The sequence below is a fragment of the Symphalangus syndactylus genome, chromosome 18 (genome assembly GCF_028878055.3).
Source record: "Symphalangus syndactylus isolate Jambi chromosome 18, NHGRI_mSymSyn1-v2.1_pri, whole genome shotgun sequence".
NCBI classification, from domain to species: Eukaryota; Metazoa; Chordata; class Mammalia; order Primates; family Hylobatidae; genus Symphalangus; species Symphalangus syndactylus.
The window spans coordinates 9,661,313-9,688,546 of NC_072440.2; the positions used below are offsets into that span (position 1 = coordinate 9,661,313).

The following is a 27,234-nucleotide window of genomic DNA, read 5'->3' on the forward strand; positions in this document are numbered from 1 at the left end:
GGCTCTGCCTTCTTTACTGAGCACGCTCGGCCCGGGTCTCTCACCCGCGGTGCAGGACTCAGGCAGGAAGTACACCGCGGCCCCCGCCTCACCACCTTCACGCGCTGCCGGCGTTCCCGTGACGTATTTCCGGCGCGCCCGCCCTAGCGGTCTTCACACTGGCGCGGCTGTGACGCGACGGAGGCGGCGGGAGCGGGAGCCGTGGGCACTTTCCACGGGTGAGGCCTGGAGAGCGGGTGGACGTGCAGACTAGAACCCGGGACCCACCCGGCTGCGCCCCCAGACTCTCCGCTGCCCACGAGCCTCGGAGTGGCACCCTCTCCTGGCCGTCTCCTCTCGTGGGGCCCGAAGAACGGGTGCAAAGCCGGGTTCGTCCACTGTACTGCGCGGGCGCGCGTTTCGTTCTTCGGGTTTGCCACGGTTCTGCGACTCCCTAAAGGTTGAGGGCTACTGAATTAGAAGAAACGCCGAGCTGGCTTCTGGTGGGCTGCCGGGCGCCGGGCAGCGTGCTTGGGCTAGGGAGGGCAGGGCGAGTTTACTCTGAGTAGAGCAACCGCAAGACCTCCTTTAAAAATACCAGTTCTGAGCTTCGGCGTTGGACAGGCCGCCTGTCATTCAGCCTCTTCAGACCCTCTCTCACTCCCTGTCTTCCGGAGCGTCAGTGAAGCCCGGGTGAGGTGTTTTTCCACACGCCGGGGGCCCGGAGCTGAGAAGGGGCATGGCCAGCATCACGCAGCTGTTCGACGACCTGTGTGAGGCCCTCCTGCCGGCTGCCAAGACTCACCTGGGCCAGCGCAGTGTGAACCGGAAGAGGGCAAAGCGGAGCCTCAAGAAGGTGGCCTACAATGCTCTTTTCACAAATCTTTTTCAAGATGAGACTCAACAGCTGCAGCCTGACATGTCAAAACTACCAGCGAGAAACAAGATCCTCATGTTGTCCTTTGACTTGAGAGTGGGTGGCCTGGGCCCCAAGGCCGACCGTTTGGAGGAGCTTGTGGAGGAGCTTGAAGCAGCCCCTTGCTGTCCGCTTTTGGAGGTGGGGTCTGTTTTGGACCTCCTGGTTCAGCTGGCAGGGAGTGGTCCCCCTCAAGTTCTGCCGAGAAAACGAGACTACTTCCTTAACAACAAGCATGTGGGGAGAAACGTTCCGTACAGCGGCTATGATTGCGACGACCTGAGTGTGTTTGAGATGCACGTTCAGTCTCTGATCTCCAGAGAAGAGTGTTTGTGTCACAGCATGATCCAGGAAACACTTGAGGTTATGGAGGCTGCTCCAGGCACTGGCCTGCCCACCGTCGGGCTCTTCTCATTTGGTGATCCTTGTGGTGACAGGTTCGAGAGAGACACCCGGGTCTCGCTCTTCGGGGCCCTTGTGCACAGCCGCACTTATGACATGGACGTCCGACTGGGCCTGCCCCCCCTGCCAGACAATGCGGACGTCTCTGGGCTGGCCATTAAGGTAGAATGTTTGTTTTTTTCTCTTTCGTCTCTCTCGGGGTTTGGAAAATGCTTTATATGACCTTTCTGATTGTTTTGTTGTTGTTGTTGTTGAGACGGTATCATTCTGTCACCCAGGCTGGAGTGCAGTGGCGCGATCTTGGCTCACCGCAACCTCCACCTTCTGGGCTCAAGCAGTTCTCTTACCTCAGCCTCCCAAGTAGCTGAAATTACAGGCACCTGCCACGACGCCCGGCTTAATTTTTTTTTTTTTTTTTTGAGATGGAGTCTTGCTCTGTTGCCGAGGCTGGAGTGCAGTGGCGTGATCTCGGCTCACTGTAACCTCCGCCTCTCGGGGTCATGTGATTCTCCTACCTCAGCCTCCCGAGTAGCTGGGATTCAGGCGCACGCCACCACGCCCAGCTAATTTTTGTATTTTTAGTAGAGACGGGGTTTCACCATGCTGGCTAGGCTGGTCTTGAACTCCTGACCTCTTGATCCGCCTGCCTCGGCCTCCCAAAGTGCTGGGATTACAGGCGTGAGCCACCATGCCCAACTAATTTTTGTATTTTTAGTAGAGACGGGGTTTCACCGTGTTAGCCAGGATGGTCTTCATCTCCTGACCTCGTGATCCGCCCGCCTTGGCCTCCCAAAGTGTTGGGATTACAGGCGTGAGCCTGGCCTGATTTTTCTTTTCTTTTTTTTTGAGATGGAGTCTTGTGTAGGGACCAACCCTACAGGGTCTGTGGGTTTTTCTCCCCGTGTGCGGAGACGAGAAATGGTAGAAATAAAAACACAAGACAGAGATAAAAGAAAAAACAGCTGGGCCCCGGGGGACCACTACCACCAAGACGTGGAGACCGGTAGTGGCCCCAAATGCCAGGCTGCCCTGTTATTTATTGGATACAAGACAAGGGAGCAGGGTAAGGAGTGTGAGCCATCTCCAATGATAGGTAAGGTCACGTGTCCACTGGACAGGGGGCCCTTCCCTGTTTGGCAGCCGAGGTGGAGAAAGAGAGAGAGAGGAGACAGCTTACGCCATTATTTCTGCATTTCAGAGACTTTTAGTACTTTCACTAATTCTGCTGCTGCTATCTAGAAGGCAGAGCCAGGTGTACAGGATGGAACATGAAAGCCGACCAGGAGCGTGACCGCTGAAGCACAGCATCACAGGGAGACGGTTAGGCCTCTGGATAATTGCGGGCAGGCCTGACTCATGTCAGGCCCTCCACAAGAGGTGGTGGAGCAGAGTCTTCTGTAGCTCCCCCAGGGAAAGGGAGACTCTCTTTCCCGTCCGCTAAGTAGTGGGTGCTTTTCCTAGGCACAGACGCTACCGCCAGACCAAGGTCCGCTAGGTAACGGGCGTCTTCCCAGGTGCTGCCATTACCACTAGACCAAGGAGCCCTCTAGTGGCCCTGTCCTGGCATAACAGAAGGCTCACACTTTTCTGGTCACTTCTCACCGTGCCGCTTCAGCTCCTTTCTCTGTATGGCCTGGTTTCTTGTAAGTTATAATTGTAGAGCGAAGATTATTATAATATTGGAATAAGTAGTAATTGTTGCAAACTAATGATTAATAATGTTCTTATATGATCATATTTATGATCTATAGTATAACTATTCTTGTTCTATATATTTTCTTTATTATACTAGAACAACTCGTGCCCTTGGTCTCTTGCCTTGGCACTTTGGTGGCTTGCCGCCCACAGTCTTGCTCTGTCGCCCAGGCTGGAGTGTGGTGGCGCAATCTCAGCTCACTGCAACCTCCGTTTCCCGGGTTCAAGCAATTCTCCTGCCTCAGCCTCCCGAGTAGCTGGGACCACAGGTGCCCACCACCATGCCTGGCCGATTTTTATATTTTTAGTAGAGACGGGGTTTCACCATGCTGGCCAGGCTGGTCTCGAACTCCTGACCTCAGGTGATCCACCCGCCTCAGCCTCCCATAGTGCTGGGATTACAGGCGTAAGCCACCGTGCCCGGCCCTGGTGTACAGTAGTTTTTTAATGTTTAGTGTGATTTTTTTATTCTGGGTTCCCCACGATGGAATTTCCAGGTCTGAGGCATCTCAAAAAGTTTCACTGTAAGTTCCACTGAGGCTTATGTGTTATATGGAATTGGAAATTGGCAGCCTTGACGAATTATTTTAATTCCTTAAATGGCTCATTGGTGGGAAACATTGTATGGTACACATGTGCTTGAGAAAAACAGAAGGAACATTTTGCTAGGTCTTTGCCTCTAACAAGTCAATGGAACTAGGTGGATAAAGTTCCTGGAATTCTCATCGCCCTTGGATGAAATGTGGGCATAGGAATAAGTGGCGGTTTGCCCTTCCCTATGTCTCCAGGTCCCACCGAGTGTGGATCAGTGGGAAGACGAAGGATTCCAGTCAGCGTCCAACTTGACTCCTGATTCCCAGTCTGAGCCCAGCGTGACCCCAGACGTGGACCTGTGGGAAGCCGCACTCACCTATGAGGCCAGCAAGCGGAGGTGCTGGGAGCGAGTCGGCTGGTGTGTGCCCTTCTTTGCCTTGGCATGCAGTGCCCCTAACCCTGCATGAGCGTGGCCTTGGGTGGGGTGTGTGGGGGGTGTTGTGTACTCAGGGGTCCAGGCAGTTGTAATGGGTTAGTAACCTAAGCTAGTGTCCAAAATTGAGTCCTGGGAGTTAAGAGAAATGCAGAGGGGAAAGCACTAACAGCCTTTAAGGAGGCCTCACCTCCCCGTGCCAGTAACCAGATCACACCTGTTGGGCAGAGCCCCATTCCCCGTGCCAGTAACCAGATCACACCTGCCGGGCAGAGCTCCCCTCCCCGTGCCAGTAACCAGATCACACCTGCCGGGCAGAGCAGTCGGGGCAGCTAAGTTATGTCCTTAAGAGCAAGAGAGCTGCCTGGCCGGCTGTGTGGTTAGTGCCAGGAAGAAATGCTCACTGGGCACGGGGTGCTGATGAAGGAGCCGTTTCCGTCTGTGTCTGGAGGAGTTGGGAGGGGCAGTCTGGGCGATGAGAAGCTCCAGCTGCAGCAGCTTTTTCCTGACTGGTGCCAGCAGCTTGCTCTCTGGATGCGGTAGCCACTCACTCCCTGGCTCACCTGGGTCCAGAGGCCTCTGCACTCAGCACCTGTCAGAGTCTTTAATGTGGTGGTATCTTTTGATAACTCCCAGAACCCAGGTAGAGAATATGCATTTTGGCCGGGTGCGGTGGCTCACACCTGTAATCCCAGCACTTTGGGAGTCCGAGGCCGGCAGATCACCTGAAGTCAGGATTTTGAGACCGGCCTGGCCAACATGGTGAAACCCCGTCTCTACTAAAAATACAAAAATTAGCTGGGCGTGGTGGCGCTCACTTGTAATCCCAGCTACTCAGGAGGTTGAGGCACAAGCATCACTTGAACCTGTGAGGCGGAGTTTGCAGTGAGCCGAGATTGCACCACTGCACTCCAGCCTGGGTGACAGAGTGAGACTATCTCAAAAAACAAAAAAACAAAAAACAAAAAAAACACGCATTTCCCCAAATGTTTGGCCATGGAATGCCCCATTCACATCCAGTCCACTGGTGATCCTGTGGGTATCGGTTTGGGGAGTGTTGGGTGAGAGTCAGGGCTGGCCGGGAGCTGAGTGCTCTGGGATGCAGTGGCTGGGCTCTTGCAGCCTGGACAGGAGCATGTGCCCCCGGGTGGGCGAGCTTTCCTGACATCATGAAGATTCCCGCAGGGATGACTATCTCCCTGCTTCCCAGCACAGTGGTGGTGGCCTTATCCTGACTGCCAGGGCCTTCCTGCCCTGTCACTTCCTGCTGGTGCATCAGTCAAAGCAAATCTTATGGTCCTGCTCTCTGCCAATCCCTCACATGTTTAAAAACTGGCCTTTGGGAGGCTGAGGCGGGCGGATCACGAGGTCAGGAGATCGAGACCATCCTGGCTAACACAGTGAAACCCATCTCTACTAAAAATACAAAAAATTAGCCAGGCGTGGTGGCAAGTGCCTGTAGTCCCAGCTACTGGGGAGGCTGAGGCAGGAGAATGGTGTGAACCCAGGAGGCGGAGCTTGCAGTGAGCGGATATCACGCCACTGCACTCCAGCCGAGGTGACAGAGCGAGACTCCGTCTCAAAAAAAAAAACTGGCCCTACATGTTATTGTTTTATTCTGTACATGTCTGCTAATAGTATTTTTTTCTCTTTTTTTGGTATTTATTTATTTATTGAGGCGGAGTCTCGTTCTGTTGCCCATGCTGGAGTGCGGTGGCACCATCTCCAGCTCACTGCAACCTCCGACTCCCAGGTTCAAGTAATTCTCCCTGTCTCAGCCTCCTGAGTAGCTGGGATTACAGGCACCCGCCACCATGCCCAGCTAATTTTTGTAAAAACTCAACCTTCCAATACCAGGTTCCCTTCACCTGGAACATTCTTCAGCTCACCATAATTAGGCAACTCCTTTCATCCTAAACAAACTAGGTCCCCCAAACTCTCCCTCATAAGTTTGTCTCTCTCTCTCTTTTATTTTTCTTTCTTTCTTTCTCTTTGCCCATGTTGCCCAGGCTGGAGTGCAATGGCACAATCTTGGCTCACTGCAACCTCTGCCTCCTGGGTTCAAGCGATTCTCCTGCCTCAGCCTCCCGAGTAGCTGGGATTACAGTGGGATTAGAGGCATGTGCCACCACGCCTGGCTAATTTTGTATTTTTAGTAGAGATGGTGTTTCTCCATGTTGGTCAGGCTGGTCTTGAACTCCCAACCTCAGGTGATCCACCCGCCTCGTCCTCCCAAAGTGCTGGGATTACAGGCATGAGCCACTGCGCCCAGCCTTTTTTTGTTTTGTTTTGAGATGAAGTTTTACTCTGACACCCAGGCTGGAATGCAGTGGTGTGGTCATGGCTCACTGCAACCTCCACCTCCTGGGTTCAAGCAGTTCTCCCTGCCTCAGCCTCCTGAGTAGCTGGGATTACAGGGGTGCATCACCATGCACGGTTAATTTTTGTATTTTTTGTAGAGATGGGGTTTCACCATGTTGGTCAGGCTGGTCTTGAACTCCTGATCTCAGGTGATCTGCTTGCCTCAGCCTCCCAAAGTGCTGGGATTACAGGCATGAGCCACGTGCTGACTGTATTTCATTTATTAGCTCCCCCTTTTCTAGGTTCATTTTTTCGGGTTGCTGATTAGGAGACACGGTCACTCACTCTCCTCATCACCCTGTTCTGAATACGCTGGAGACTGCAGAGCTCTGGCACTGTGGGGGCACCTGTGGTGGTTCCTACGCTGCAGAGCTCCGGCACGGTGGGGCCTGGCGGTGGTTCCTACAGGGAGGTGCTGCTGTGTGCCTGGCAGTGTGCTGAGCACAGCCTGGGCAGCTCCTGTAGGGACTTTCTCTGCCCAGGGCCTTGCAGAGTGAAAGTGCTGTGGTCATCTCAGTGTCCAGCGGCTGACCTGCACATGGCCACACAGTGGCTGGACCTGAGTTTACGTCCCCTGGGCGCCTCTACTCCCTGATCCCACGGCCCCTGACACTGCAGTCGGGTCAGCCTGATGCTGTGGTTCAAGTTCCTTTGGCAAATCGTTTGGTCTTGTTTCATTTTAAATCCCAGTCACCTGCTAGTTTCCTGCTGTGATGAGCTCTGACCAGCAGGTGGCTAAAGAAACTGCCGCCCAGCCAGAAATTGAGCCCTCTCCACTCTCCAAGACATCAACCCTGCTGTCTCACAGGTCCCAAGACCCCACGGGGGGCCACTCTCCCCTGCTCTAGCCCACCCTGAGAGCCAGCACTGTCCGATTGCTCATGGCCCTCCCTGCTGCTGAGCTGCAAGGGCTGGGTTAAGGCGGAGGGAGGCCTTTCAGACCCTGGAATGGTCTCTTTCTCTGCATGTGCCATCCATCTGGGGGAAGCATTTTGCTACATTTTGGGCTGTGTTCTCCCTGGGGACCTGTCGGGGGCGGTGTTCACTCCATAGCCTGCAGGATGCTGCGCTGTGTCTTTGTGTTTTCGCTATGGGCTTTTTTTTCTCAGCTCTGAGTCACCAAGGGGGTGTACAGCCATGGCAGCGCTGGGGTCCAGTCCTGGAGGAGATGGGGTAGAAGTGGCTGCAGGGGGAAGCAGGGTTGTGCCCACAGCCTGCACCCCTGCCGAGGCCATCTGCAGGAAGAAATGCAGGGTCAGACAGAGGCTCTGAGAGGCTGTGTTTTTCTCATGCTCATCTCATCCTGAGGGAGCCTGGGCAGGCGTCTGGGGTCCAGAGCGGCCCCACCTGCTGACTGGACACCTCAGGGCTGGTCTCCTTCCTCCTGCCGCCTCCAGCCCACCCTCCACATAGCAGAGGTGGTCAGTAAAAGTGTGTTTCTTGGAGCTGATTGTTTCTGCAGGGAGGATGGGGGTGTGAGTGTGTGCAGCGCCAGTACATGTGGTTTCATAGCCTCAGCACCGGCAGGAGGCAAATTCCTCAGAGTTGCATGTGCCCAGGGCTGCCTGTACCAGCCCAGCTTGCCTGTTTTTGTCTTAAAAATTTATGAACTAGGCCGGGCGCGGTGGCTCACGCCTGTAATCCCAGCACTTTGGGAGGCCGAGACGGGCGGATCACGAGGTCAGGAGACCGAGACCATCCTGGCTAACATGGTGAAACCCCGTCTCTACTAAAAATACAAAAAATTAGCCGGGCGCGGTGGCAGGCGCCTGTAGTCCCAGCTACTCTGGAGGCTGAGGCAGGAGAATGGCGTGAACCCGGGAGGCGGAGCTTGCAGTGAGCTGAGGTCGTGCCACTGCACTCCAGCCTGGGCGACAGAGCGAGACTCCGTCTCAAAAAAAAAAAAAAATTTATGAACTTGGCCAGGTGCAGTGGCTCATGCCTGTAATCCCAGCACTTTAGGAGGCTGAGGTGGGCGGATCATGAGGTCAGGAGACTGAGACCATCCTGGCTAACACAGTGAAACCCCATCTCTACTAAAAATACAAAAAATTAGCCAGGCGTGGTGGCACGTGCCTGTAGTCCCAGCTGCTCGGGAGGCTGAGGCAGGAGAGTGGCGTGAACCCAGGAGGCAGAGGTTGCAATGAGCCGAGATCATGCCACTGCACTCCAGCCTGGGTGACAGAGCGAGACTCCATCTCAAAAAAAAAAAAAAAAAAAATTGTGAATTTTTTTTCTGTATCCATCTCTTAACGGTGTTTCTGAGGTGGGGTAGTAAAATTTATATAATATTTTTACCGTCTTAACCAGTTGTACAGCTTTGTAATGCTGTGTGTATTTTCACTGCTGCACAGCAAATCTGCAGGAAACTCTGAACCCATTAAACAACTCCCCATTCACTCCACTTTTTTTTTTTTTTTTCCGAGATGGAGTCTTGCTCTGTTGCTCAGGCTGGAGTGCAGTGGCACGATCTTGGCTCACTGCCACCTCCACCTCCCGGGTTCAAGCCATTCTCCTGCCTTAGCCTCCCGAGCAGCTGGGATTATAGGCCCATGCCACCATGCCCAGCTAATTTTTGTGTTTTTAGTAGAGTCAGGGTTTCACCATGTTGGCCAGGCTGGTCTTGAACTCCTGACCTCGTGATCTGCCTTTCTTGGCGTCCCAAAGTGTTGGGATTATAGGCGTGAGCCACCGCGCCTGGCCTCCACTTTCTGTCTCTAGGATTTTGGCCACTGTAGGGACCTCATGTAAGTGGAGTTGCACAGTGTTTTGTGATGGCTCATTTTACTCCACTTGGCGTCCTCGAGCGCCATCCCTGTGGAGACAGTGTTTTGTGATGGCTCATTGCACTCCACGTGGCGTCCTTGAGTGCTGTGCCTTCTGGAGCATGTGTCTGAGCTGCCTTCCTTTTTAAGGCTGAATGATGGGTGGGGGTCTGCACGGACTGTATTTATTCTCCTCCGTCGGGTGCTCAGGCTCCTCTTCCCCTGGCTGTTGTGGATGATGTTGCTGTGGATGGGGGTGTGGATACTGCTGTGGACAGGCACGTGGATGCTTCCGTGGACCTGGGTGTGGATGCTGCCATGGACAGGGATGTGGATGCTACTGTCATGAACAGGGGTGTGGATGCTGCTGTGGACCTGGGTGTGGATGATGCTGCCGTGAATAGGGGTGTGAATGCTGCCATGGACACGCGTGTGGATGATGCTGCAGTGGATAGGGTTGTGGGTGATGTTCCCGTGGACGGGTGTGTATACTGCCGTGGACAGGGGGGTGGCTGATGCTGCCATGGACGGGGGTGTGGGTGATGCTGTCATGGACGGGGGTGTGGATGCTGCTGCTGTGGACGGGGTGGGTGTGGGTGATGCTGCCGTGGACAGGGTGGGTGTGGGTGATGCTGCCATGGACGGGGGCGTGTGGGTGATGCTGCCGTGGACTGGGGGGGGGTGTGTGTGTGCATGCTGCTGCCATGGACGGGGGTGTGTGTGGCTGATGCTGCTGTGGATAGGGGTGTGGATGATGCTGTGGATAGGGGTGTGGATGATGCTGCTGTGGATGGGTGTGGATGCTGCTGTGGATGGGTGTGGATGCTGCTGTGGATGGGTGTGGATGCTGCTGTGGATAGGGGTGTGGATGATGCTGCCGTGGATGGGTGTGGATGCTGCTGTGGATAGGGGTGTGGATGATGTTGCTGTGGATGGGTGTGGATGCTGCCATGGATGGGGTATGGATGATGCTGCCATGGACAGGGGGTGTGGATGATGCTGCAGTGGACCTGGGTGTGGATGCTGCTGTGGACAGGGTTGTGGAGGATGCTGCCATGAACAGGGATGTGGATGCTGCCATGGACCTGGGTGTGGATGCTGCCATGGACAGGGTGTGGATGCTGTTGTGTACATGGGTGTACAAATCTTGTTTTGTTTCTAACAGAAGAATACTTTATGAGTGAGTCACCATCTTGAGGGCCACTGGTGTGGCCTGGGGTGCTCTTCCAGGGCTGGGCCAGTCGGATACCCCCGGCCATGCCCAGGACCCCAGGTAGGTGCCCTGGGACACTTTTCTACATGAGTTGTCCTGATAGAATCGATTGTGCTGGTATTCACAGCAGCAGCATCCACAAAAGGCTGGGTGGTGAGTTGACATTCGTACCTGGCTATGTTTCTTAGAGTTTATTGTTTTGAATCACTTCCGTTCATGCCCATTCCCAAGAGAAAGCCTCCTGGTGCTGAGGTGCAGGTCACGACGCCTGCTCATGGCCTCTCTCCTGCCCCCCTCGCAGCCCACCTGGCCACAGAGAGGAGCCTTACCTGACAGAGGCGGGAAGGGACGCTTTTGACAAGTTCTGCAGGCTCCGCCAAGGGGAGCTCCAGCTGCTTGCCGGGGGCATCCTACAGGCCCCGCAGCCCGTGCTGGTGAAGGAGTGCGAGCTGGTGAAAGATGTGCTGAACGTCTTGATTGGGGTCGTGTCTGCCACGTTTTCCCTCTGCCAGGTGAGAACTGCTCACTCCCGGCCACAGTGGTGTGCGGCTGGCCTGCCCTCCACCACGCACTGCCCAGCCCTTTGTGGGGCAGAACAAGCCCCAGTGCAGGGAGTGGGGAGTGGCAGGGAAGGCCAGCTCCGAGGGCCACCAGTGATGACAGCCAAAGTCATCCCATTTTGGTTCTAAGAGGTGTTAATTTATTAATGTCCTTTTAAAAAGCTGCAGAGAAATAACATGTTTATTGCTGTCGGCAAAGTGATAGAAAATGTTCCTCCCCCCGTTGCCATTTCCGTCCTGGAGAAGTGCCAGGCGCGTTCTGAGCCTTCCCACCGCTGGCAGGAGCACCTGCCTGCCAAGAGCGTCCCGAGATTGGGGTCTGCGCTGCTCTTCTCACTGGACCGCGGTGTCATCTGGGATGGGGCCGGCACTTGCTGGTTCTGGCACCAGCTGCCGTTTAGCCAACCCTCTTGCTGGGCACTGAAGAAGTAAATGGATATATTCAGAAAAATGAAGTTTTGCTCTGCAGTTTTTTCATTTAAGTGCTTATCCCCTTCCTTTGTCTTAAATGTTCTTTTATGGTGGCCATTCTTAGACTTCAGAATGGACTAGAAGCACAGCCAGTGACTGCCCCAGAAAAGTGCTCACCAGCAAGCTCCAGCTGCTGCTGGCGCTGAGGGCTCCTGTTCTCAACACCGTGCTCACAGCTCATCTTGTCTGTCGTAGGGATAGCCTTATTGTGTGGAACCAACCCTGACTCTTTTTTTTTTTTTCTGAGACAGCGTCTCCCTCTCTTGCCCAGGCTGGAGTGCAGTGGCACCATCACAGCTCACAGTAGCCTCGACCTCCTGGGCTGAATCTCAATCCTCCCACCTTAGCCTCCCATGTAGCTGGGACTACAGGCACGTGCCACCACACTCAGATCATTTTTTTCTTTTCTTTTTTTTTTTTTTTTTTTTTTTTGAGACAGAGTCTCGCTCTGTTGCCCAGTCTGGAGTGTAATGGCACGGTCTCAGTTCACTGCAAACTCCGCCTCCCAGGTTCAAGCAATTCTTCTGCCTCAGCCTCCCGAGTAGCTGGGATTACAGGTGCCTGTCACTACAGCCGGCTAATTTTTGTATTTTTAGTGGAGATGGGGTTTCACCATGTTGCTCAGGCTGGTCTCTGACTCCTGACCTGAAGTGATCCACCCACCTCAGCCTCCCAAAGTGCTAGGATTACAGGCGTGAGCCACTACGCCTGGCCCACCCAGCTAATTTTTAAAATGCTTGAAGAGATGGGGTCTTGCCGTGTTGCCCAGGCTGGTCTTGAACTCCTGGGCTCAAGTGATCTGCCTGCCTCAGCTTCCCAAAGTCCTGGGATTGCAGGTGTGAGCCGCCACGCCCAGCCCTAGTCATCTTTTTTCTTAATTATTCTAGCTAAGACTTGTCAATTTTGTTGATCTTTTCAAAGAGCCAACTTTTTGTTTCGTTCTATTGTTTTACTATTTTGTATTTTTTTTTTTTTCTTTTTGAGATGGATTCTCACTGTGTCTCCCTGGCTGGAGTGCAGTGGTGCGATCTCAGCTCACTGCAGCCGCCACCTCTTGGGTTCAAGTGATTCTCCTGCCTCAGCCTCCCAAGTAGCTGAGACTACAGGCGTGGACTACCACGCCTGGCTAATTTTTGTATTTTTAGTGGAGGTGGGGTTTTACCATGTTGACCAGGCTGGTCTCGGGGTCCTGACCTCAAGTGATTTCACCCACCTTGGCCTCCCAAATTGTTGGTGTTACAGGTGTGAGCCACTGTGCTTGGCCTACTCTGTATTTATTTCTGCTCTAATTATTATTTGTTTCCTTCTGCTAGTTTTGGGTTTAACTTTTTTTTTTTTTTTTTTTTGAGATAGAGTCTTGCTCTGTTGCCCAGGCTGGAGTGCAATGGCGTGATCTCAGCTCACTGCAACTTCTTCCTCCTGGGTTTAAGCAATTCTCCTGCCTCAGCCTCCTGAGTAGCTGGGATTATAGGTGCGCACTACCCCGCCCGGCTAATTTTTGTTTTTATTGAAGGTGGGTTTTCACCATGTTGGTGAGGCTGGTCTCAAACCCCTGACCTCAAGTGATCCACTTGCTTCGGCCTCCCAAAGTGCTGGGATTACAGGCGGGAGCCACTGTGCCCAGCCTGTTTTTCTTTTTTCTTTTTTTTTTTTTTTGGAGACAGGATCACCCAGGCTGGAGTGCAATGGCTCAAACATGACTCACTGCAGCCTCAACTTCCTAGGCTCAAATTGCTCCTCCTGCCTCAGCCTTCTGAGCAGCTGGGACCAACAGGCATGCACCACCACGCCTGGCTAATTTTTAATTTTTTTTTTTTTTTTTTGAGATGGAGTCTTGCTCTGTCTCCCAGGCTGGAGTGCAAAGGCGTAATCTCAGCTCACTGCAACTTCCGCCTCCCGCATTCAACGATTCTCCTGCCTCAGCCTCCTGCATAGCTGGGACTACAGGTGCACACCACCACGCCTGGCTAATTTTTGTATTTTTAGTAGAGACGGGGCTTTGCCATGTTGGCCAGGCTCGTCATGAACTCCTGACCTGAAGTGATCCACCCGCCTCGGCCTCCTGAAGTGCTGGGATCACAGGCATGAGCCACCATGCCTGTCCTAACTTTTAAAATTTTTTTAGAGATGGGGGTCTTGCTGTGTTGCCCAGGCTGGTCTCAGACCTCTGGGCTCAAGTGATGCTCCTGCCTCAGCCTCCCAAAGTTCTGGGATTATAGGTGTGAGCCACTGTGCTTGGCCTAACAGCTCTTTTTAAAATATCTCTTTAGGGTATACACAGTGCCGTTGTGGTTTGATATCTTGTTCCTTTGTAACGTGGGATATCTCTTTTTCCTAACGTGGGTATTTGCAGCTGTAACCTCCCTCCTGGCTTCTGCTGCCCATTCGTTTTGGTTGTCATGAGCCCTCGATTGGGGTCTCCACTCTGGTTGTAAACATATTTTGGAGAATGTGCTGTGGCGAGTCTTTGTGCATCTTCCATCATTTCCTCTAATTCATCCCTAGGAGTCGAATGAGCGGGTCTCACGGCCATCATGTTTTATAGCTTCTGCCCCAGGAGGCTGTTTGTGTACTTGTGTCCTGTGGAAGGTGTTCTGTTTTTTTCTACCCTTTTCTACACTTGGCATTTTAAACATGCATTTTTCAGTGTGGTCAGTGAGGATTTGTGCCTCGGTCTGGTCCCTCGGTGTAGGAGTTCTGGGGTATGCCTTCTGGGCATTTGCTTTTGGGTCCTGGGGGCACTCTAGGTGGTGTGGGTTTGGGTGCAAGGGTGGAGGGAGACGGCACCTTACTGGGGGTCTGGGTGCCTGGCCTCTGTGACTGGTGTCCTCTGCCCCTGTGCAGCCAGCCCAGGCCTTTGTGGTGAAGCGGGGCGTCCACGTGTCAGGAGCGTCTCCTGAGAGCATCAGCAGCCTGCTCTCGGAAGTGGCCGAGTATGGGACCTGCTACACGCGCCTGAGTCACTTCTCTCTGCAGCCCGTCCTGGACTCTTTGTACAGCAAGGGCCTCGTGTTCCAGGTATGGCCTTCGCCTCATGGTTGTCACACACCTTTGTGAGAACGGTGTACACCACCTGGAAAAGAGAATCTCAGAGGTCCTTCTGCAGGACCAGAGAGTCTAAACCTTTTCTTTCCTTGCTAACATCCGAAACCCGATAGTGGCTCTTGAGGGATGGGTCAGTGAGGATGTTTTACCCCACTAGAAACCTGGGGCAGATGTGTGTGGGCCCTGGGGTGCATGGGAGGCAGGTGCAGCCAGCATTAGGGGTGCGCAGGGCAGGAAAGGTGTGAATGGGGCTCTTGCTGCCTGCTCCCCAGTGGGCCCGGCACATTGCAGATGACTGACAGGGCAGGGCCCTCCTGTTGGGTGAATTTACACTGCTGGGAGTTCTGAGCCAAGTCTGGCTCCGGAAGCTGCTGTTTGGTGAGTCTTGAAGCTGGCTCATATGCTGGGAAGAGGCCCATGGGACAGGGTCTGCACCTTAAGTGGGAGAGAATAGGCAGGCGGATGATGGGGCATTTGGGGGATTGAGCGGAGGGTGTCAGGGAAGGTGGGCAGAGGGCCCTGGAGGAGCCACGCGGTGCAGCCTCCTTTGACTGTTGCTGCCGCAGCAGGGGCTGTCGGGTGGGGTGATGTGGTGAGGTTTACGTTTTAGACGGGCTGTGGAGGTGGGCGTGGTGGGAGCTGCACGGGGCGGGGAGAGCTTCTAGGTAGAGGCTCAGCCCCGGGGGACTTGAGAGCTAGAGATGGTGGAGAAGGGGTCAGAGCAGGGGACGCTGAGAAGGGCTGGACTGTGGTTCTTGCTTATCTGGCAGGCATAGCCAGGCGGCTCCTGGGGTGGGTGGACTGAGATTGGTCGAGGGTGCCCCTGTCTTAGCGTGACCTGCAGGGCCTGCTGCTGTGGCATTGCCCAGGATGCTGGTGCCACTGAGACAGCTGTGGTCCGAGCAGCTGCAGCCCTCACAGCACTAGTGTCCGTGCACAGAGCACGGCCGCTGTTTCCCCCCTCACTCCCCCAGCCCCTTTGCCACGCCCCTGGGGCAGCTGGTCTCAGATGAGAGGAAGGGTTGGTGGCGGACCACAGCTTCTGGCTTCTTGTGGATGGGCTGCATTTCCGCCTGGCCCGGTGGCGGGACGTGGCTCACAGAGGCCCACTGCTTGGAAATGGAGCCCAGACCCAAGGCAGGAAAGAAAGCGCTGTGCCCAGCACTGGTGCCCCTCAGGCCCTAGGCACAGCTGTGTCCCTGTGCCTGGTCGCCCTCCTCCCAGCCTCTTTGCCCACAGGCCTTCACCAGTGGCCTGAGGAGGTACCTGCAGTATTACCGGGCCTGTGTCCTTTCCACTCCGCCCACCCTGAGCCTCCTCACCATTGGTTTTCTCTTCAAGAAACTGGGCCGGCAGCTCAGGTGAGCCTCAGCATGGCAGCTGAACAGGGGACTTTGCGGGAGCGGTGTGCGGCTTGCTGGGCGGTGGAGGGTTTGCCCTGCTCCCTGGCAAGGAGGGCCTGTGAGAACAGCCCTCAGCAGGCGACTGGACGGCCCTTGGCTGGCTGAGTTCACCAGGTGCCGGGCGCTGAGCGGGTGTGTCTGCTCTGGGCCCACCACAGCTGCCCCATCCAGGCCCTCCAGGCCCGGCGGCTCCTGCCTAATTGGCACACAGGGTCCCTGGGGATGTGGCGTCTGGTACACACAAGCTGGTTAGTGAGCACCCAGGCTGGGGCTATTGGCAAGTGCCGTCAGAGAAGGAAGAGTGAGGAGTTGGGCGTTGGGAGCAGTGGGAGAGGCGACCTTCCAGGCTGAGGAGCAGAGTGTGGCAACGCTGAGGAGACCCAAGGGCTGAGACACTGCGGGGCAGGGGACCTGGGCTGTGAAGGGTGCGAGTTGTGGCAGATGCTTGGTACCACTGTGTGGATGGGAGGGGCTCTCAGGTGCAGCCCCCGGAAGTGGGAGGATCAGGGTGATTCATGTGTTGGCCGGAGCCTGGGAGGGAGGGCCTGTTGGGTGTGGGTACTTCAGTGGGGGGTGTGTGGACAGCACAGGGGCACAGGGCTGGGCACAAGTCCTGCAGGGAGCCCATTTCTGGGTCGTTGGGGTGCATGTGGTTTTTAAAGCCTGCATCTGAAGTCAGTTGCCCCAGGGAGCATGAAGATACGTGGAGATTTTGCTCACGATCTGATCCAGGCCTGGGGACCCTGAGCCCGGTCACCTGGTCTGATCCTGCCTCTGGGTCTAGGTACCTGGCCGAGCTCTGTGGCGTTGGGGTTGTGCTCCCGGGCACCTGTGGAGGAGGCCCCAGGGCCGCGTTTCCCACCGTGAGTTGTGCGTCCCTGCCGAGTGTGTCAGCCTGGCAGGCTCCAGGAAAGGGGGGCGGCTGAGCGTGTCCCTGGGGGGCTGCTGCCGGCAGGGCTGTGCCTCATTCCCAGTGCTGGGTGCACTGAGCTGCGCCCCCCCCCGCCCCCTTTGCGGTCTGCAGGGCGTGAAGCTGTTGTCCTACCTCTACCAGGAGGCGCTGCACAACTGCAGCAACGAGCACTACCCTGTGCTGCTGTCCCTGCTGAAGACCAGCTGCGAGCCCTACACCCGGTGGGCAGTGGGCTGGGCGGGTGTGGCAGGCGCGCACTCCCACCAGGCAGACATTTGAGAGCAGTCCTTTGTCGGACACCTGCTGAATGTGGGGATCACACAGGAAGGGGAGGGCAGGATAGGTGGACTGGGCAGGAGCCCCCAACCCCCCACCCGAACCCCACTCCACACCCCGCACCCTGCCCCCACTCCATCCTGCCCCTCATGGATGGCCACACCCCACCCCACCTCTCACAGCTACGACCTTGTCCCTCACTGGCAGCCACGCCCCTGCCCTGCCCCTCACTGACAGCCACACCCCCACCCCGCCCCTCACTGCTGGCCCCACCCACCTCTCCGCTGACTACACCTACCCCTGCTGCTCCCCCACTGCAGGTTCATCCACGACTGGGTGTACAGCGGGGTGTTCAGAGACGCTTATGGCGAGTTCATGATTCAGGTGAACCACGAGTACCTCAGCTTCCGAGGTAGGTGGCAGCTGGTTGCGGGGCAGGGGTCCGTGCCTGTGGGCCTGGGTTCAGGGCCATGGCCATGCCGGCCACCCTGGTGTTCACCCTACCTTAGATAAGTCGTACTGGACACATGGCTACGTGCTCATCTCCAAAGAGGTGGAGGACTGCGTTCCTGTGTTTCTGAAGCACATTGCCCACGACGTATACGTCTGCGGGAAGACCATTAACCTGCTGAAGCTCTGCTGCCCCCGGGTGAGGAGGGGCTCATGTGTGGGGAAGAGAGGGGCCGGTCTTCCCTGGGGCTGAGTGCTGGTGGCTGTGCTTGTGTCCCCTTTGGCAGCATTACCTCTGTTGGTCCGACGTCCCTGTCCCCCGGATCTCGGTGATTTTCTCCCTTGAGGAGTTGAAGGAGATTGAGAAGGACTGTGCCGTCTACGTTGGGCGCATGGAGAGGGTGGCCCGCCACAGCTCTGTCAGCAAGGAGGAGAAGGTGCGTGGCACCACGGGTCTCGGGGGCTTTCCCTAACCCCTGCCTCTGCTTCCTGGGGTCTCAGGTTGGTGGGGCGGACGTGAGGGCTGTGCAAGATGGGGGCCTCCCTTCTGGCATTTTCTGTCCTGGCGGTGGCCTGGGTGGGTGCCAAGGGGGAGCTGAGATGAATGTCCTGGAGCCAGATGCCAGGCAGGGGCTCTGTCTTCTCCTCCTGGGTCTGGGTGGCTCAGCCCGAAGCCCAGGCTTTGCTGGCATGGGAAACTCCGCTGGGGCTTCCCCTGGGCCCGCCAGCTGTGGACAGACAGTCCTAGTCCTGGCTGCACTCCAGGGCAGCAGGGCCTGTGGTCCTGCACTCAGATGGCCTTCGCCCTTTGCAAGCCCCCCTCCTGCTGGGAAGGGACAGTGTGTCAGGGACAGGCCATGTCTCTCCTGTGTCCTCTGGGAGGGGCTTGGTGGTACAGTCAGTGCCATTCCCAGGAACACCCTTTCCGGCCTGGTGCCTGGCGGGCAGCAGGGATACTTAGGCAGGGGCAGGCCTAAGGGGCTGAGTGGGGGAAGCCCCCTCTCTGAGGCCTCTTGGTTTCCTTCCAGGGTGGGCACACACAGCCTGGGGTCCTCAGCCCCAGATGTCTCTATGAGAGCCGGTCAGCTCCCATTCGTGGGCTGGAGCCAGCCTTGCCACTGCTGAGAGCCTGGGGGGTGTGGGAGGGGCGGCGGGGGGGCGGTGTCCCTCCTCGAACCCTTGGACCATGTGTCTCCCCTGCTGGCCCTGAGTCCACAGGTGTCTGGGCATCCTAGGTGAGGGGTCAGAGGATTCGGTTGCTGTTTTTTTCTTTGAGACAGGGTCTCCCTGTGTCAGCCAGGAGGCTGGAGTGCAGTGGCTCGAACATGGCTCACTGCAGCCTCCACCTCCCAGGCTCAAGGGATCCTCCTGCCTCAGCTCCCCTGACCCCCACCAAGTAGTTGATACTACAGGCACCCGCCACTACACCTGGCTAATTTTTGCATTTTTAGTAGAGATGGGGTTTTGCTATATTGTCTAGGCTGGTCTCGAACTCCTAAGCTCGTGATCTGCCCACCTCGGTCTCCCAAAGTGCCAGGATTACAGGCGTGAGCCACTGCACCCAGCCAGCATGCTTTGATTACCAGTTGTCTTTCTCAGGAATTACGTATGGAAATTGCAAAACAAGAATTAATCGCTCATGCCCGGGAAGCAGCATCCAGGGTCCTGAGTGCACTGAGTGGTGAGTAGCCCCAAGTCCTCCCTTCTGCAGTTCCGGGGGGCCTTGCTGGGGCCTCCTTGTGACAGTGCGCCCCTTACTGTCCCAATGTAGACCGGCAGATGTCAGAACGGATGGCCTTGGATGCCCGGAAGCGTGAGCAGTTTCAGAGGCTGAAAGAACAGTTTGTGAAGGACCAGGAGGTGGGTAGGACCTGTCCCTGCGGGGTCAGGCCTGTCAGTCCTGATTTCACAGGCCAGGCTCTGTGTGTTTTATAGCGACGCCAGGCGGCCAGGCAGGAGGAGCTGGATGATGACTTCAGCTACGCCCGTGAGCTCCGAGACAGGGAGAAGAGGCTGAAGTCCCTGGAGGAGGAGCTGGACAGGAAGGCGAGGTAGGGCAGCCCGGGCTCCAGGCCCAGGGGTGCAGTGTGGCAGGGGCCCCGTAGCTCTGGCTTAATCTTACTGATGATTTTACTTTTTGTTTTGAAAACCTTCAAACATACATTAAGGTAGAAAGACCAATGTGCTGAACCCAGAGTGGCTGTGGGCGTTCTGCCGTATCCAGGCATCCTCAGCCGTTCTGCGCCTTGTCTTGTAGATGGTTTGTATGGATTAGGGTCCAGGCTAGGCCTGCGTACTGTTTGGGGTCCTGTCTCTTTATTTATCTTCTTTCTGAACATCTCCCGCTTATTCATTTTTAAGTCTGTTATTGGCCTGACAGAGACAGGGCGTTTTTTTTTTTTTTGAAACGGAGTCTCACTCTGTCACCCAAGATGGAGTGCAGTGGCACAATCTCGGCTCACTGTAATCTCCGCCTCCCAGGTTCAAGCAATTCTCTTGCCTCAGCCTCCTGAGTAGCTGGGATTACAGGCATCCGCCACCACATCCAGCTAATTTTTTGTATTTTTAGTAGAGATGATGTTTGACCATGTTGGCCAGGCTGGTCTCAAACTCCTGACCTCAGGTGATCCACCTGCCTCGGCCTCCCAAAGTGCTGGGATTACAAGCACGAGCCACCGCGCTCAGCTGAGATAGGGCATTTGTCCAGCACAGCATCTGAGTCTGTCTCCGCGTGCCATCATCAGCCTGTCCCGGGGTTTGTCCAGCACAGCATCTGAGTCTGTCTCCCTGTGCCGTCATCGGCCTGTCCTGTGCTGTCATCAGGTGGTCCCAGGCTGAGTAGTGCTGGAGCCTTCAAGGGGCTGTTTGGGGTTTTGGAGAGAGCCTCTCACAGAAGGGGCTGGCTGCTTCCTGCTCAGCCCTACGATGCTGGTGGTCCCAACCTTAGATCTGTTTATGGAGCCAGCGAGGGATGTGTGTGGAGGAGTGCGTGTGCCTGTGTGCACCCATGTCCTTGTATGCATTTATGCACACGTACATGTTCGTGCATGTATGTCAGTCGATACTGTCCTGTTAACACATGGAGAAAACCAGGCCTAGACACTACGTCTCTGGCCTGTGGCAGCCAAATTAGAGCTGGCCAGTCCAGGTTTGAGCCCAGTTGCCTGCTGGTGAGAAGCTCAAAATCATGGGGCACGATCGGTGAGGCAGGCTTTGAATTCAGCAAATAAAGCATTTGTGTGGGTTTTGCTTCATGTGCTTTTTTGCATTAGTCTTCAGTTCTCAGGTTTGTACCTGTAGAAGGGGAAGAGGCCTAACTTTTTTTTTTTTTTTTTTTTTGAGATGGAGTCTTGCTCTGTCCCCCAGGCTGGAGTGCAATGGCGGGATCTCCGCTCACTGCAAGCTCCGCCTCCCGGGTTCATGCCATTCTCCTGCCTCAGCCTCCCAAGTATTTGGGACTACAGGCACCCGCCACCACGCCCGGCTAATTTTTTGTATATTTAGTAGAGATAACGGGGTTTCACTGTGTTAGCCAGGATGGTCTCGATCTCCTGACCTCGTGATCCACCCACCTCAGCCTCCCAAAGTACTGGGATTACAGGCTTGAGCCACCGCACCCGGCCATGGCCTAACTTCTTAGGGGCCTGGGGCGCTCGGCCTCCTGCTCACCCCTTGCTTCAGGCCACACAGGATCTCATTCTGGTATTCGTCCAGCAGACGTTGCTGAGCCCTGGCTGGACACTGACTCACCAGGGTCTCCCAGCCTGGCAGGTAGAAGAGCCTGCCTGGTGCTGCCTTGCAGGTGCTGTGAGGGCCCAGAGCTGTCAGCCCCTGGTAGGGGGAGACTGGGGGGCAGGGGCCCACTGGGGCCTCTGTTATGGAGAACCATCCTGGCCTGAGGGGCGCCAGGTAGATGGGGTGGGGTGACTCTTGTGGCCGTGTCCTCTCTGGTGTGTGGCTTCAGGCAGGCTCTGGTCGACCACTACAGCAAGCTCTCTGCAGAGGCAGCTCGTCGGGAGCAGAAGGCGCTGTGGAAAATCCAGAGGCACCGGCTGGGGAGTGCACGGCTTCGTTTTCTCTTAGAAGATGAGAAACACATTCAGGTATCTCTGCGGCTTCAGATGGCAGCTCTTCCCCTGGGCTTTGGGGGTCTGGAAACCCCCTGAGACTGCACACAGACCTACATGCTTTTCTAGGAGAGGGCTGGTGGCTCTCGTGTTTGCGGCAGAGCTCTGTCTCTCTCCCCGTGTGCCACCAAATTGCACAGATACAGGTGGTGAGGAGCTCATGGTTTTGGAGTACTTTCTGCAGGCCCAGGGCACAAGCCTCGTCTGGTTCAGTGCACATGGCTGCCATGGGCGGTAGGGGCTGTGGCTTTGTGTGGGGTAGGGCCGTGCTTGACTCCAGCTCTGCCGGTCACCCCTCTGGCTTGAATTTCAGGAGATGCTGAAAGCAGTGTCTGAGGCTCACCAGCCCCAGGAGCCGCCAGACATCCTCTTGAGCGTGCACCCCCAGGTAAGTGGTGGAGCGGAACCCAGGGTGCCCTAGCTCTGAGCTGGGGGTGCCGGGCCTGGTGGTTTTCCCATAGCCCTCGGCACCTGGTGTTGGTCATGGCGGCAGAGCTGAACTTGGGGGACAGAGTTCGAGGGCTGAGGGAGCCTGAGACCAGACTGGGTCTGATGTCACCTGTGTTTCAGGTCACATCTCCAGGCCCTGAGCACCCAGAGGGAGGCCGAGGCTGTGATTCTGGGTGTGCGGAGCAACACTTGGCTGCCTGGGATGGCCGGAACAGGCCAGGCCTGCTGACCCTACAGCCCCTTAAGCCTCTAGCAGTGGGGGCTGGTGGCACGGGGCTGCAGCAGGTGGAGGCCAGACCCTTCTCTGACAGCCTCAGCATTGGAGACTTCCTACCTGTGGGCCCAGGGGCTGAGCCGTCCGTGCAGACTGGCGTGGTCCCTCTCCTGGAGGTGGCGCTGCAGACCATTAACTTGGACCTGCCCCCCTCAGCTCCTGGGGGGGCACCCGCAGCAGCCAGCACTCAGCCCTCCAGGCCACAGGAGTACGACTTTAGTACTGTCCTGAGGCCAGCTGTGGCCACCTCACCTGCACCAGGGCCCCTGCAGGCTGCAGAGTGCAGCTTGGGCAGCTCAGGGCTACAGCTGTGGGAGGACAGTTATGGGAAGCTGGATGCCTGTGGCTCTGCCTTGCGGGAGACTCTGCCCCCCTCACACCCACCCAGATGTGCTGCTCTGGAGGAGGGGAGCAGCCAGCCCACAGAGCAGCTCTTTGGGCAGGAGTCAGGGGATGGTCTTCCCACAGGGGACTACGCTTCTGAAATAGCTCCCACCCGGCCACGGTGGAACACCCACGGGCACGTGTCTGACGCCAGCATCAGGGTCGGGGAGAACGTGTCAGATGTGGCTCCCACCCGGCCACGGTGGAACATCCATGGACATGTTTCCAACGCCAGCATCAGGGTTGGGGAGAACGTGTCGGACGTGGCTCCCACCCGGCCACGGTGGAACACCCATGGACATGTGTCTGACGCCAGCATCAGGGTTGGGGAGAACATGTCGGACGTGGCTCCCACCCGGCCACGGTGGAACACCCATGGACACGTGTCTGACGCCAGCATCAGCCTGGGGGAGCCTGTGTCGGACGTGGCTCCCACCTGGTCACGGTGGAACACCCATGCACCCATCCCTCCGCCCCACATGATGCTGGGGGCTCTCTCACCAGAAGCTGAGCCCAACACACCCAGGCCCCAACAGAGCCCCCCTGGCCACATGTCCCAGTCAGCGCTCTGCCTGGGAGCACAGAGCACTGTGCTGGACTGTGGGCCACGGCTGCCTGTAGAAGTGGGGCCATCTCTGTCCTCCCACAGCTCGGGCTGCGGGGAGGAGAGCATCAGCGTAGGGGAGAACGTGTCGGATGTGGCTCCCACCCAGCCATGGTGGCCCAACACCCCGGGAGACGGTGTCTCTGAAGAACTAGGTCAGAGTAGGGTGGCTGGTGGTCAGGAGTGGGACTGTGGGACCCACAGAGCCTGGGAGGTAGGCGGGCAGTGGGGTTGGTGGCATGTGAAGTTCCCCTCAGGCCTCCTTGTCAGCCAGGACCTGGGCTGCTGTGGGGGACATGGGGAGGGGCTGCTTGAGCCAGGGCCGGCTCTGCTCTGTCCCCTACACAGGCCCTCGGCCCTGATGCCCTCATGTCCACTTGTGTCCACACAGGCCCTGGGAGGAGCGGGGACACTGAGGACCTCTCTCCAAATCGGCCTCTGAATTCACAGGTTAGGTGGATGCAGCCTGGGGGTCCCACAGCAGGCAGGGAGGGCTCTGTCTCTGTAGCTTATCACGCGGGTGGGTCCCACATGCGATTTTCCTTTTTTTGGCACAAGCTGATTGTGGGGGCAGCGTGTGGTGGGGAGGTGGTTCTGAGGCTGGTGTTTTGTTAGGAAGACACAGCTGCCCAGAGCAGCCCAGGCCATGGTGAGGAGGAGGAGGCAGTGGCGGCGGAGGCTCAGGGCGGGGAGCAGAACTACCTGGCAGGCCTGGCAGGGCAGTACCACTTGGAGCGGTACCCGGACAGTTACGAGTCCATGTGTGAGTGCAGCAGCTGCTGCTGGCAGGGAGCCCTGGGCTGGCCGGTTCCCAGCACGTGCTCCATCTCCTGTGGGTGGGGGTGGACCCCTGGGCTGGCCAGTACCCAGTACGTGCGTGCTCCATCTCCCGCAGCCGAGCCGCCCATCGCTCACCTTTTGCGCCCCGTGCTTCCCCGGGCCTTCGCCTTCCCCGTGGACCCCCAGGTCCAGTCTGCCGCTGATGAGACTGCCGTGCAGCTGAGCGAGTTGCTGACGCTACCCGTGCTCATGAAGCGCTCCATCACGGCACCGTTGGCCGCCCAGTGAGTGCCCCTGCCCCAGTCTGCCCACCCAGCCCGTCCTGGCCTGCCCTGACTCCAGCTGCCTCCTGCCAGCATCTCCTTGGTGAACAAGGCCGCTGTCGACTACTTCTTCGTGGAGCTGCACCTGGAGGCGCACTATGAGGCGCTGCGGCACTTCCTGCTGATGGAGGACGGCGAGTTCGCCCAGTCCCTCAGCGACCTGCTCTTTGAGAAGGTGACCTCCGGACACGGAGTGGGGCCAGTGGTAGAGGGGAGGCCGTGGGAAAGGGGAGACTGGCTGCAGGCCCACAGCCCCCTGCTGCTCTGGCACAGCCCCATGGGACGCCAGCGAGTGCCAGGCATGTGCTTGGGACTCCTGGGGATGCTGGTCCCTTTTCTGCCCAGCTTGGAGCTGGGCAAACGCCCGGAGAGCTGCTCAATCCGCTGGTGCTGAACTCTGTGCTGAGCAAGGCCCTGCAGTGCAGCCTGCATGGGGACACCCCGCACGCCTCCAACCTCTCCCTCGCTCTCAAGTACCTGCCCGAGGTGTTTGCCCCCAACGCCCCGGATGTGCTGAGCTGCCTGGAGCTCAGGTACAAGGTCAGCAGCAGCCCTGGCCACGGGGGATGGGACAGGCCTGCCTGTGGGATGCCTGCTGAGCCACACCTCCCGGCAGGTGGACTGGCCCCTCAACATTGTCATCACCGAAGGCTGCCTGAGCAAGTACAGCGGTGTCTTCTCCTTCCTGCTGCAGCTGAAGCTCATGATGTGGGCGCTCAAGGACATCTGCTTCCACCTCAAGCGCACAGGTGAGGCCCTGCCGGAGCCCAGCGCTCTGCACCCCTGGCTTGAGGCTGTGCTTACCTCTGTCCTCTGCCCTCTGGCAGCCCTGCTGAGCCACATGGCCAGCTCCGTGCAGTTCCGCCAGCTGCAGCTGTTCAAGCACGAGATGCAGCACTTCGTGAAGGTCATCCAGGGCTACATCGCCAACCAGATCCTGCACGTCACCTGGTGCGAGTTCAAGGCCAGGCTGGCCACCGTGGGCGACCTGGAGGAGATCCAGCGTGCGCACGCAGAGTACCTGCACAAGGCCGTCTTCAGGTGAGGCCTGGGCAGCGGCTGCGTCCCTGTGGTCACAGCTCAGCCCACCCAGCAGCACTGCTTCCCTGCAGGGGCCTGCTCACGGAGAAGGCGGCGCCTGTCATGAACATCATCCACAGCATCTTCAGCCTCGTGCTCAAGTTCCGCAGCCAGCTCATCTCCCAGGCCTGGGGGCCCGCTGGGGGCCCACGGGGTGCAGAGCACCCCAACTTTGCACTTATGCAGCAGTCCTACAACACCTTCAAGTACTACTCCCACTTTCTCTTCAAAGGTGAGGCCCACCCTGGCTGGGAGGGCTGTGGGGGGGCCAGGGCGGGGCTCACACCGTGGGCAAAAGCCTGAGCTGCTCGCTGGTCCCCAGTGGTGACCAAGCTGGTGAACCGCGGCTACCAGCCCCACCTGGAGGACTTTCTGCTGCGCATCAACTTCAACAACTACTACCAGGACACCTGAGGCTGCTCTGCGGGGACGTGCACAATAAAGGTGTCCTCGACCCTGTCTGCATCTCTCTCCTGGGTGGGGGCTGGGGACAGGGCAGGGTGGGGGAAGAATGACCACAGAGGTGGACCTGAGGGAGTTGCTGGTTTATTTAGGAGCCTGGGTCCAGCCCCCAGGGACCAGGCTGCACTGCTGAGCTGGCCTCAGACAGAGACGGGTCAGGTCCTGACTGGATGTCTCTGCCATCATGGAAAGACGGGTGTGCATGGGCCAGGGCAGAGTCCCCCAGTGTAGAGGGCGCCCGGCACCGTCTCGGCCACTCAGCAGCACGTGGGGGCCTCGGGAGACTCCGGGGTGTGGAGCGCGCCGAGGCCGTTACGAAGATCATGTCACGCACAGTTCTGCTGCCCAGAGCGGGGGCTTACTGCTGTAGGAGCGCTGCCTGCCGTCCGCCCCGTCGGCCTCCGTGGCCTCGGGGTCTGTGGCGGCCCCCGCCTCGCAGTGGTAAGGGGTCTCCAGTAGCTTCAGCACCCGCCGCACCTGGAGGGTCATGAGGGTGAGAGGGGTCTGGGGCCGACCCCCTCCCAGGGACCACAGGGACAGGCGTGTACTTGCCTCTGAGAAGTCCCCGCGCTCAGCAGCCTCGATGGCGTTCTGCGCAATGTGGTTCCTCAGCACGTACTTGGGGTTGTTGGCGTGCATCATGCGCACACGCTCAGCCTGCCAGGCGGCAGCATCCCCGGCGCCTTCCAGGTCCTTGTCCAGCCGGGCTCTGGAATGACATCGGGCTCTGGAGTCACAGGCGGGCTGGACTTTCCAGCACGCGCCCCGCCGCCCCCCGGTGACCGCAGACGCAGGGCTCACCTGTACGCCTGTAGCCAATCAGCCCAGTGGCCCTGGTTCCTGCTCTGCAGCTCTGCCACACTCAGCTGCTCCAGCCGAGACTGCTGCTCCACACGCTCCAGCTCCCTGGCGATGCCCGCCCGAGTGCCCATGAGTGCAAACAGCTGTGGGTTTGACTGTGCCAGCATCAGCATCATGGATAGCTGCCTGTGGGGAGGCCAGGGTGTCTGGGAGGTAGCCCCTGACCGTGTCCCTGCCCTGCAGACAGCTGTTCCACCCGCCCGACTGCTCTCACGGCTCACCTAGAGTCCAAGCAGCCCGGTCCCCGAGGTCCCTGGAACCCCACTGGCAGGGATGGACCCCGGTGGGCACACACCAGGCATGCCCATGCTTTGCCAAGACCCCTCGTGGGCCGGAGGGCAGGACCGCTCTGCTGCCCAGCTTTCTGCTGGAGAGTCTCCACCTCCCGAGTTCAGTGCTTGTGGCGCGGGCACTGCTATTAGCACTTCCCTCATTTCCAGAAGGGTCCAGGTGGGCAGGGGCCACCCCTTCTC

At 57.5% G+C, this 27,234-nt stretch overlaps 2 protein-coding genes and 1 long non-coding RNA gene across 9 annotated transcripts in view; 1 reads left to right on the forward strand and 2 right to left on the reverse strand.

Annotated features, from left to right (window-relative positions):
• TUBGCP6 (tubulin gamma complex component 6) lies at positions 1-25,971 on the forward strand. Of its 6 annotated transcripts, none has more exons than XM_055254289.2 (25): positions 1-1,459; positions 3,781-3,944; positions 10,600-10,810; positions 14,174-14,347; positions 15,614-15,735; positions 16,562-16,640; positions 16,802-16,911; positions 17,287-17,378; positions 17,476-17,615; positions 17,704-17,853; positions 19,016-19,097; positions 19,188-19,276; positions 19,352-19,467; positions 21,381-21,519; positions 21,857-21,931; positions 22,114-23,410; positions 23,647-23,705; positions 23,871-24,018; positions 24,151-24,319; positions 24,392-24,533; positions 24,704-24,898; positions 24,975-25,107; positions 25,186-25,399; positions 25,455-25,670; positions 25,761-25,971. In XM_055254289.2, exons 1-25 carry the CDS (start codon positions 719-721, stop codon positions 25,951-25,953), a joined length of 5,250 nt encoding a protein of 1,749 aa, XP_055110264.2. In that variant the 5' UTR covers positions 1-718; the 3' UTR covers positions 25,954-25,971. The 6 variants fall into 6 exon arrangements, 5 of the variants coding, with proteins under 5 accessions (XP_055110264.2, XP_063478526.1, XP_055110265.2 ...); XM_063622456.1 differs by having other exon boundaries at positions 25,218-25,399; positions 25,471-25,670; XM_055254290.2 differs by having other exon boundaries at positions 25,471-25,670; positions 25,761-25,897.
• On the reverse strand, positions 11,003-15,330 carry LOC129468571 (uncharacterized). Its single transcript, XR_008652704.2, has 3 exons — positions 14,706-15,330; positions 14,117-14,402; positions 11,003-11,278 (listed from the first exon to the last, which is right to left on the reverse strand). It is a non-coding gene; the product is annotated as an uncharacterized lncRNA (long non-coding RNA).
• Positions 25,969-27,234, reverse strand: part of SELENOO (selenoprotein O) — a 16,780-nt gene continuing 15,514 nt past the window's right edge. The window contains exons 7-9 of one of the 2 annotated variants that reach the window (XM_055254299.2): positions 26,702-26,887; positions 26,453-26,609; positions 25,969-26,377 (exon numbers count right to left, since the gene is read on the reverse strand). In XM_055254299.2, the coding sequence (XP_055110274.2) occupies positions 26,213-26,377; positions 26,453-26,609; positions 26,702-26,887 (508 nt within the window). In that variant the 3' untranslated portion in view covers positions 25,969-26,212. Of the gene's footprint in view, positions 26,610-26,701; positions 26,888-27,234 lie in introns of both variants that reach the window. The other variant, XM_063622468.1, reaches the window with a different exon arrangement.

Excerpts from the sequence above, each read along its gene's own strand:
- TUBGCP6 (XM_055254289.2), top strand. The coding sequence starts at position 719 with ATGGCCAGCATCACGCAGCTGTTCGACGACCTGTGTGAGGCCCTCCTG. Across the intron at positions 1,460-3,780 it reads TCTCTGGGCTGGCCATTAAG|GTCCCACCGAGTGTGGATCA; the intron begins GTAGAATGTTTG and ends CTATGTCTCCAG. Across the intron at positions 3,945-10,599 it reads TGCTGGGAGCGAGTCGGCTG|CCCACCTGGCCACAGAGAGG; the intron begins GTGTGTGCCCTT and ends CCCCCCTCGCAG.